Source organism: Labrus bergylta, chromosome 2 (assembly GCF_963930695.1).
Source record: "Labrus bergylta chromosome 2, fLabBer1.1, whole genome shotgun sequence".
NCBI lineage: Eukaryota > Metazoa > Chordata > Actinopteri > Labriformes > Labridae > Labrus > Labrus bergylta.
In genome coordinates this window covers 936,993-948,199 of record NC_089196.1, presented here as the reverse complement: position 1 = coordinate 948,199, position 11,207 = coordinate 936,993, and the positions used below count along the sequence as shown (strand labels likewise).

Genomic DNA, 11,207 nt, shown 5'->3' with positions numbered 1-11,207 from the left:
GCGCCCCATGTACAGAGGCTACTGTCCTCAAAGCGGGCGGCTCTGGTTTTAAAACCAACTTGTGGTCATTTTGCTGCATTTCATTCCCCACTCTAGAGATAGAGATACAACATAGGTCTCTTCACGTCTACATCATGTTAACCCATGGTGTGCTGTCACACCCAGCATCCCATCATTGTCTGTTCACTAACACTTTTTCCACCACGCTATATATTGATCAGCTGGTATATTGAGGTATGTCGTATCGGTTGTTGGTGTCAATCATACACTGAAACAACTTCCTGCCTGGAGCTGCTGAGTCCTTGTTTGCCTGTTATTGAACCAACCTTTAAAAGAGAGCGGCAAAGAGAGAGCGAGTCAAACAGACACACAGGGACGAATAGAAAGGAGCTTCTTCTCTCTTTGCTGACTTTGTACCACTCAGAAGTTTGTTGGAGCGCCACTGGCATGTTTCCATTGATGCGACCCTACGAGCAGCAAAGGCATCTCCGGCTTTCACTCTTTCTAGCTGACAACCAATAAGGTAAGATGGCTCATTATTTTTACTTATTTCCATCCATGATTTTTGATTTTCCTCACCCAGCAACTTTTTATTATCCAAGCCATGAGATGATGTGTTTTGATAAGTTATGAACTGGACTATAAGGTCAATCACAGCGTCACAGTCAGTGATGTGTGAGAACGAAATACCAGATGTTTAGGTGAATAAACTCAAATTTAAACAAAAGTATGACCTTCTATGACTGCCAGTATTTGGCTAACAGACAAGACTGTGACTGAATTAATCAAAGATATCAGAAGTCCTGAATAAAGTCTTCATCTTAAAAAGACTAATATCAACTTTGTCAGTAACAGTAGTGAGCATGATTTCTATTACAGAGAGTTTGATGGTTTTAAATGAAGAAGTGTAAGCAGTCACTTGTGGCTATGTTACCACCAGTTTTCAGAATCAACCAACCTAACCAATCTACTGGAGTCCTTTCAAATCAAAGACACCAAAATATCATATTTCTGTTTCAAATAATACCAACTTTACAACACTGTGTCGGCTGATGAGCCTCAATGCTTCATGTTAATTAAAGCAGATTGGTTTTTAATTGATGCAAAACAGAAAAACCTTCTCTTGACTTTATCAGTACCCAGGAGTGGTCCTCCCTGCTCCATGAAATATTGTATGTATGTATTCATATAGCCTCAGTGTTTGTAATGAGTTTTACTGAAGATGTCTTTAAATTAACGATCTCTCTGATGAACTAGCTGCATTATGTTTCCTGTTCTCCAGTATGTTCTTCTCAACTCTTTAGTTCACATTGAGATTCTGTTCAACTTCATGTAGCATTGATAGAAAGACATATTCTCATTATAGCGTCGTTTAGAGGACTCTGCTGCTTCACCTGTTTCTTCTGTTAGTAGTTGTTTTGTTACATCATGTCTGGCCTCAGGAGACCTCTCCGCCCCCGCTCTTCCCCTGGGATAATCGCTCACTGTGAGGTTCATGTATGAACTGCCTGGTCAGGAGCAGTTTGTCCTAAATTATTGATTTCCAGGCGTGCGTATGTGAAAATGGCTCCTGACTGGATAAACAAAATGGCCCATGTTCTCTTCATGAGAGTTTGGTTTGGTCTGTTGGTATTTCAGAGACTTGTTCCCGTTTGCAATTCTATTAGAAGAGCACATGAAACCCATTTCCAATGTTTGCACATTGGCATGTGAGTCTGTGTTTGTGCATGCGCATGTCTTTATGAAGCAGTGGGTTTTGGAGGCAGGACAAGCCCATTGATCAGGATGGGAGGGGGGGCAAACCCACATCCCTCGCTCCAGTTGCCCACTGGGTGTGAAGGGCACTGATGTGACAGCAATAATTACAGAGGCAGGAAGCCAGCACTATAAACATTCACAGCAGCAGCTCAGACATTTTACAACTCTTCCCTCCTGGCTGTATTGTATTTTAAGAATGGCATGCCAATGTGAGATATCACCCCCAGCCAAAGAGAAGAGACAGCGCTTTAACTTAAAGAAACCAGACATGCTAGAAAAAGTGAAACTTCAACAAAACGGAAATAAAAAAAGAAGCCTCTGCAAATCTGAACAATTGTTTATAATTTAATCGTTGAATATCTGTAGGATTTCAATCAGGTGCAGCAGCAGTGGAAATAAATCCAAAACCATTTGATCCAAATCTCCCACTACATTCAAACACATGAATGTTGGGTTTCTAAAACATAAACACATTTTGTCCTCAAAATAAAATCAATTTGAAATCAGATTCAACCATTACATCAGCAGTACTCGTTCATTTTTCCTGTAAGAGACCAGGACAGATGTTTCAAGCATTTCTCATGCTTTTAAGTGTAAAAGAGCATAACAATAAGGTCAAAGTTTCCGGCATAAAACGGCCTCAGCACTTAAATGAGTATTAGGCTCCAGTGTTTCAGCAGCACTTTAAGTTCACTCCGGCAACAAAACCTCAGATGAACGTTATGGTAGCAGACAGGTGGTCAACATCAAAGTTGGTCAGATGAGCTTCACTAAAGGAGGCTGACAAAAAGTATTCACTTGGAACAGGAAGTAATCAAATCATCTTTTGAGCTTTGGTATGTTCGTTGATGTGATCTCAGGCCTGGTTGGCTATTTTGTATTAGCTTGAGTCATTTCAATCTTACATTCAGACTAATGTAAATAATAAAATGCATCAAGTCTGCATTAAAACCAGTGGGGATACCACTCTGTATAAACGTTCTTATGACATCTCTCTAGTGATGACTGGTTGGTCTTTAACCTCGCTGGTGGCATTCGATGTGTGAACTGGTGCCATGTGCAAAAGGCTCCAACCGTTTGTTTTAATTATGCACATTTCCATCGACTTGGTCCCCTTTTAATTATTTCCACTTCGATCTGCATCGTAACTCAACATGCAGGTCAGTGAACAAGAGCTCCCAATGCTGGAGGCTCGAATCCCAGAAATAGAGCGACGACTATTCATAGGCTATGTGGGAGTGCAAAAAACTGCAGTATAGATAAACAATATACTTATACATTTACACACACACATATATATATACTGTATATCTCAACTTCAACTTTATTTGTCCCCGAAAAGCGATTGGCTTTGCAGCAAGGCAGAACAACACAGCAAAAAGACAAAAGTACATCCAAAACACAGCAAAAATACACTGAATACAGCAGCCCTCAATCAATTCAATCAATCAATTTTTATTTGTATAGCGTCAACTCATAACAAATGTTATCTCAAGACACTTTACAAAAAGCAGGTAAAAGACCATACTCGTTATGTTACAAAAAGCAGGTAAAAGACCATACTCATTGTTATGTTACAAAAAGCAGGTAAAAGACCTTACTCTTTGTTATGTTACAAAAAGCAGGTAAAAGACCATACTCATTGTTATGTTACAAAAAGCAGGTAAAATACCTTACTCATTGTTATGTTACAAAAAGCAGGTAAAATACCTTACTCATTGTTATGTTACAAAAAGCAGGTAAAAGACCTTACTCATTGTTATGTTACAAAAAGCAGGTAAAAGACCTTACTTATTGCTATATTACGAACAAGAAACTCAAGAAACCACCGAGATCCTTGACTGAGGTTCCCAGCAGCCTTCAATACCTACAATATCTCCGTCTGTCCTCCTGTCTGTAGTCCTTCAGGATTATAGACCTACAGGTCCTATAAGGACATCTTCAACACATTCAGACACCCACAGCTGTGACTCATGTTACATCACTTGGAACTGTTTTTTCACCTGGACTCTCTCTGTCCTCTTTACGGTAACTCTTGGTCTGTCCTCTTTACAGTAACTTTTGGTCTGTCCACTTTACGGTAACTCTTGGTCTGTCCTCTTTACAGTAACTTTTGGTCTGTCCTCTTGGTCTGTCCTCTTTACGGTAACTCTTGGTCTGTCCTCTTTACGGTAACTCTTGGTCTGTCCTCTTTACAGTAACTCTTGGTCTACACCAGGATGGAGCATGGAGACAGAGGGATGGGTGTCTCCCATCTTCGCTACGAGGAGGAGGAGGGTGAGTGTGTGGATCAGATCTTTCCTCTGCAGAGATGACCTTCAAACATTACACTCACATTGTTTCTTACTATTACCAAGAGCCAGCTGATTACTCTATTGACACTGTTTTATTTTTTTATTTTATTTTAAAAATGTTCTCTTAGAACGTGTGTGGGCAGATACTGTCAACTGGCTACAAACCCAGAGTTATTAAAAGTTAGTGCATTGAAGGATGTCTTTAAGTGTGTATTTTAGGTGTTTGGTTTATTTGATTTGTATGGTCATCAGGTTAGCACGTTCACTTCTTTATCCAGTATTGATTAACCTCAGCTTTCTTTTATGTTTAGTTTTGTGTGCAATCTTGTAAAAGTGGAATCTTAATTTCCAGAAGATAAGCTGTTCCACAAAGTCTATTTTTCATAGTTATAAAAGTATTCCCTGGGTATAAGGCATTCATTCAATGCACTGCACATTAGACAATCTTTCAATGCTGCTGGCGGCTATGAGTCAACTCTTTGAGGCATTTCATGAAACATTCATTCAAGACACTGATTCAGACAAAAAGTGTTTCTCTCTATGTTTCCATGTTGTTCTTCTTCTAACCCATCTTTGCTTAAACCATCAAGAAGTCTAGTGTGTATTCCTGTTAACATCCAGGAACTTTCCATATCTGTCCCCAGACCATCAGTCCATCTACATCGGTGTCCCAGTGCCTCGAGGATACAGACGCAAACGCAGAAGACGGCGTTCTAGTCGTGATGTGCCTGACATGGACAGGGAGCGACACTACAGCCATCAAAGACACCACGAGCAAGACCACTACAGAGACATCGAGGAGGGACTCATGGACTCAACTGAGCAGAGTCTACAAGACATTCACCGCACAAGTGAGTCAGACTAGATCAAGCAGCAGCTTCCTCAGAACCATGTATAAATGATGATGATGACAAAGAGGATGTTGATATGGATTCTTTCCTCTGGATTCTTCTGTTATTTAAAGTATTGTCTTGTTATGGGTGTGATGTGAATATGGTGACTACTTTATGGAGAAGCTCAGGAGTCTGCTCTACATGACATATTCACACACGGCTGCCAGGATTTGACTTTACTTCATATGTGTTTAAAAAAAAAAACTCTTAAAAGATTGTCCACACCTGAGCTGACATCTTGCTAAATTGTTGTTCTTAAAACAATGGCAAAGCAGCAGTGAAGTTTATCTTGTCTGGATTTTAGCACTCACATGTTGAGTATTTAAGATTTATTTCTGGGCTTTTGTGCCTCTATTTCTGAGATAGGACAGTGGATAGAGTCAGAAATCAGGGAGAGAGAGTGGGGGTTGACATGCGGGAAAGGAGCCACAGGCGGGATTTGAACCTGGCCTGCCCGCTTGGAGGACTACAGCCTCTGTACATGGGAGGCGTGCACTAACCACTTCACCACCAGTGCCCCACATGTTCAGTATTCTAAAGTGTGATGGACATAGTACATGAATATTAGTCATGTGTATGATGTCATCAGCAGCCATTGACCAACAGAAACAGATAATTTGACCTTGAACACTCCATGTGTCGCGATGGAAAAATACTTAATCCGGTAAGTAGGATAGAAGTGGGGATAGCTGGACAGCAATGGGTGACTTACACTACTTGGAGGCCGTAGAAGGAAAAAGAAAAGTATCATCCTCTCTCCAACAGTGAGGATGAAGGTGCAGCTAGAGGAGACTGTAGACCAGCATTTAGTCCAGTCCTCTTTCTCAGTTCAATGCCCACAGATCTGGATCACCCGACCATCAGAAATAAAACATGACCTGACTCTAAAGTTTAAAATAACAAGGTGAAGCGATGAACAAAAAGGGAAATGTATTTATCCTCTTCTTGTTTCTTCTTAGTTTTTATTTCAGTTTTTGTTCTTCATTCTCATTCTTAGTCTTTATCGTCAATCTGCTCTTCTTTGTCTGCTTTACTGTTAGAGTTTTCACATGTATGTCGCCGCTTGTCTGTCTGCTTTACTGTCAGTTTTTTATGTCTGTTTGTTATTTCCTAAAACCCAGACAGGGACCAGGTTTGCATATTAGTCATGGCTAGTATTTCCTACACACATCACATCCGTCTTTAATTAGTACCACTGGCTCCATGTATTGTCCCTGACAAATAAACTGATAAATAAATACGTTCAGCGAGCATCCAGAGTAGCAAGAAGAAGTAATCTCTAACATAGTCAAACATTTTGTTAACTTTAATATTTTTACAACTGTTAATCTTCATTTTCACAGGATCTTTTCCTCTCTCACATTTCATTCAGAACAACATATAAGTGGAATTTACTGTTAGCTGCTGTCAATAAAGCACTTCAATATTATTGACCTGCGCTGTACCATACAGCCTCGTCTATAGGTTAACAGCACAAGGCCAGCTGACAGATAATAACCCTGCAGCCCCATTCATGAATATGTGTTTACACTGAAGCTAGCTCCATACCATGACATGGATTGTTCAGTGATTGAATTCCTATAATCCGGAAGCAATGTGCGATCAGGATGTGAGCTGCATGAGCCAACAGCTGGATGTCAACAAAGTGTGAAAATGACTCAAAACATTCATATTTCTTATTCTTATTCACATCCATCGTTTGATTTAGACTCTGAGCAAAGGAAAGGGAATGAAACTGCAGATTTGGGACTTTGTGCCTGTAGAGGTTTTGAGCACCATCATCTCGTCTCTCTTGTTTCCAATGAGGAAAGAGAATATGTGGCAGAATGCAGCCGCCCGGTGAACAAGCTCTCCAATAGGGATGCAACTATACAGCCATCAATACATGGATCAATACGCACCTCGGTTCTGTGGTCGCAGTTTACGGTTTGGTTCGGTTCTGATGGTTGTAGGAGTGTTTTGGTTTTATGTTTTCAGATTGGTAAAAAACTGATAAAATACTAACTGAAACATTAAATAAACAAAGTCTATACTATTTATGAGCATTCATTATTATATCAGACAGACAACCTCTGAAGGAGATCCTGAAATAGAAAAAGCACCAGCGCTTGGAAAAATTGGAACAAAAAACAGATTTGAATCGATACATACAAAAAGCATAAATGGATGGGAAAAAAAACAATATAGTTTGTTTTCATGGAGTCCCAGTTATGAGTCTTATCCCGGTGTAGATCATCAATTAGTCTTAATTTGTAAAGCTCCATTTCATAACAAGTGTTATCTGAAGACGCTTTACAAAAGAGGGATTATATGCAGGAAGGATTTCTCCTTTGTATTCCTCACTTCCTGGTGACACAGTCTGATGGTGGAGGCTGGGCGTTGGTTGTGGGGACGACATAGCGTATGGTGTTTACCTGCACTCAGAGACACCTGGTTATTTATATCCCTGTACAGTATACATGATGTATGTATCCTGCTTCATGATAAGTGCATCTTATTTGTTCAGGTGCCTGTAATGTTTATTTTTTACAACACGATGCTTCCCCTCCCGACGCCATGTTTGTTTGCTGATGAGTCACTTGGGGCCGGGGGGCTGTGCAGGTAGTCGGCAGCTGTAAGAAACCGGGGTACGGAATATACATGCCACAGTGCCAAAGTCTTCTTTTGGAGAGCTCCAGGTACCAAAATCCGGTTTCCCAAAATCAGCCAGACTTCTTCTGGTTTCTTAAGTCCAGACATGTAGTTTGCATGTACAAACAGGATCCTTAAAAAAACTCATCTAGACCAGGACTCTGAAGTCCATGTGAACTCATAGTCAATGCTGTGGTCCTGTTCCTTCCACTTGACCTTGATACCTTCGGTTACTTCCAGTTGGGGGTCCTCACTCCACATCTCTGGATCCCCATCTTACCCCCCCCAGGAACATGTTGTCGACCATTTAAACTGTGTGCATCCTTGTGTATTTAGTTTGTTTTGAATTGGCCTGCTGGTTTTTCTTTGTCTTCTCTTGTCTTTGTCAGTGCTACTGCTTTCTTCGTTGTTGCTTCTGCACAGCACTTTCTTTGCACAATTAACAAAAAGAAACAAAACTCAGGTGCAACATGTCTTTCTCTCAGCGCACAAACACTTCACCTGAGAATCTGTGCAATCGTTTTCTGCCTGAAAAAATACACTTAAGGGCCAAAAGCCACCAAGGCTTCAACGCCGAGTATACGACCACGTTAAAGCAATGTTTTACTTTTCATTTCAATAAAATGTTTTAAGATTAAAATGATATACAGATTGTAAACTTGTCCAATACATTCCTCTGTTCCATCGATCAAGTGTCTCCAGCGGCAGAGAGGCTTCGTTACATTCTGAATGAAGAAGACGATGTGCCCACACCGACCCTCTTCACAGAGATGGACACGTTACAGCGAGAAGGAGATGAGCTGGAGTGGAAGGAGTCTGCCAGGTTGGTGATGCTATGGGATACTGTTTGACTCAGCACTGTCCATTTTAAAATTTATTGACATGGATTGTGAAAACAGGAGAAGTTCATCAGTTATCTAAGTTACTCCTCAATGTTTGCTTCACAGAAAATAAATGGGATCTTGGTTTACCAAACTAGTGGTAGATTGAGCTGGGATCAAAAGAGAGACAGAAGTTTTGGTTGTTTAAAAGATTCATAAAAGTAACTCATCTCCTGCTTCACGTTCATGTAGTGACATACCTGAGAGCTCAAGTCAGTGGCCAGCTAAGCTAAGATACCAGGCTCAAAGATATCAGCACCTTTGTGTGTTATGTGTTTTGCTGTCTCCAGGTGGGTGAAGTTTGAAGAGAAGGTGGAAGAGGGAGGAGAAAGGTGGAGTAAACCACACGTGTCCACCCTGTCCCTGCATAGTCTTTTTGAGCTCAGGACCTGTCTCCAGACAGGAACGGTGCTGCTGGACCTGGAAGGCTATTCACTGCCTCAAATAGTTGGTGAGATCGTTAAATTCCTTTTCTGATTACTTGATGTGTGTCAGGATGTAGTAGGCATCGCTGATATTTACGTATATGTTCATTTTGGACATGCAGGTCCCATCAGGTCCTTCGTATAACCCATGGAAACTTGTTAAAGATATCAGAGAGAGGTGGGGAAAAGATTCTTATCTTATTAGATTTTAAATAGATTCATAACTTCCAAAAATCTTCCTTTTTTTTGGGCTAATCAGTCCCTCCATACTAAGTGCTAATGCTAGCTCTGTAACTCAGTAGAATGCCAAATGGAGCAACAAGAAATTCAGCCAGTCTCACAGACGACTGGAGTAGATCCTGAAGTAGAGACAAATTCAAAAATAGACTTTGAATCATGAGTTCAGAATCAAAGAATCAAAAAATAGATTCTCAATCGAATCGTTACCCCAAGAATCGAAATAGAATCGTTAGACACCCAAAGATTCCCCGCCCTGCTATCAGCTGGAATGAATACGTTAACCAAACTCCTCCCTAACACTGTTTAGGACTTGTCGACTGAACTCTGACTGGAAATTACATCAACAAACTCTTTCAGATTTGTTTAACCTCAGGACACACCTGTAGGAAAAATAATGATTCAGCATGATGAACCTTTTGCCTCAACCTTTCTAAATGACACTTTACATTCATTAAGTGGATTTGTTAAAGCCATGTGTGTTCTTGCTCTGAAGCGATAATTTGGGCTTAATCCCAGAAAATGAGGGATAACCCTTTTTATTAGATTTGAATAGTGTCACACATTTACTTGTTTTAACTATTGGAGCAGTTCTTTCATGTTTATTCACTTTAATTAAAAAGGATATTAGTGTTATTTTCCATAGGCCTTTCTATACAGAACAAACCAAATTACGTGTTTTTGTAGGCCAACCCAGAAGTAGCATCACCATGGGGTCTAAAGAGAATTCTCCTATGGGATTTTTGTATTGGATTTTGGATCATTGCAGAAAATAAGCTCTGTGGCAAACTCACGTTTCTGAAGCGTAGGCATTTTGTTAAGCAGGATAATCTTCACAGATGAACACCATTTTTATGATGTTTGAAGCGTTAATGCAGACGACAGAAGTAAAAAGCTAACGTTAATGCTACAAGCTAACTACACCACGGCCGGATGATGGTGAGGTCACTACCTTTATGCTTTAGACGATTTCTGATAAACTAATCCGCAGTTTTGACAAGCTAGTGAAACCGTCTGGAAAATATTATAAATTGATAAATCTACAAGACTTTTGCAAGAGCCATGAAAAACACTTCTAGAGGCTGTAAGGCGGACTAGTGAGAGGCGTTTATGTCCGCCGTGATGACGTTTAATGTCCCCGACAACCACTGTAGTCACATTTAGCCACTTGTTAGCAACCGCCTTTTTAAAGACGCGTAAAAACTTCAAAATTCACAAGTGGGGGTATTACCTAACATAGTTTATGTGCTCTAACAAAACACCAACATCTCTTAACCACAGACCTTATTTCAGGCGTCTAACCACAAACCCATTCAAAATCCCCGTTGACTTTTAGATGTTAGACCCCATGGAGCTCAAATGCTAACTTACTTCAGGGTTTTAGGACTCAGTCCTGTGGTGCCCTAGTGGCACCATACAGATTGCACACAAATTGGTTTCACACTGGCTCTACATGCACACCTTTACAGTGATAGTATGATTTTAAGAGAACTTCTGCAACATCTAGTTTTGTAAAAACAAGGGCTTTGCTTGAGTCCAACACGTAGTTCCCTTGTTTCCAGTCACCACCACACTGACCTCCTGGCTCAGCCTCCGTGAGTGTTTTACCTACAAGAGACCTCAGATGTTGGATTGGCATTAGAACAATGACGCTGACCTCAAGTCAATGTCATTATCATCATTTTACCACATTAATAACGAAGTTAGTTCATGAACTAAGATTACTCAGCTCCCAGCCCCAGAAGCTCCTCCAAAGAGGGTCTGAGGGCTCCTGAAAAAAGTCTTGAGGTTGAACAATGAAGGAGCCGTAACTCCTAGAAGAAGTGACAGAGCTTGTTTTTACCAGATTACAAAGCACATAGGATAACTGCAGATGCATTAGTGTTGAATGGTTGATGAATCGATAAGATAATCAAAAGGGGAAAGAATCAATGGCATTGGTTGCACAGTAACCCAGGTTACATCCAGGGTGGAGTAGGCCGGTACGGTCCGGTACACAGTACTGGACAGAGGGGAGAGCAGCTGCTTGATAAAACTCACATTCAGAACCAGACCCAGTCACACCTTCAGCAAGAAAGCACATCTGCT

At 40.6% G+C, this 11,207-nt stretch overlaps 1 protein-coding gene across 1 annotated transcript in view; it reads left to right on the top strand.

The window, feature by feature from the left end:
- The first annotated feature begins 369 nt into the window (after positions 1 to 369).
- slc4a5a (solute carrier family 4 member 5a) overlaps positions 370 to 11,207 on the top strand; it is a 32,133-nt gene continuing 21,295 nt past the window's right edge. The window contains exons 1-5 of the mRNA XM_065962625.1: positions 370 to 523; positions 3,957 to 4,035; positions 4,697 to 4,903; positions 8,270 to 8,399; positions 8,748 to 8,908. Coding sequence (XP_065818697.1) covers positions 3,978 to 4,035; positions 4,697 to 4,903; positions 8,270 to 8,399; positions 8,748 to 8,908 — 556 coding nt within the window. The 5' untranslated portion in view covers positions 370 to 523; positions 3,957 to 3,977. The remainder of the gene's footprint in view (positions 524 to 3,956; positions 4,036 to 4,696; positions 4,904 to 8,269; positions 8,400 to 8,747; positions 8,909 to 11,207) is intronic.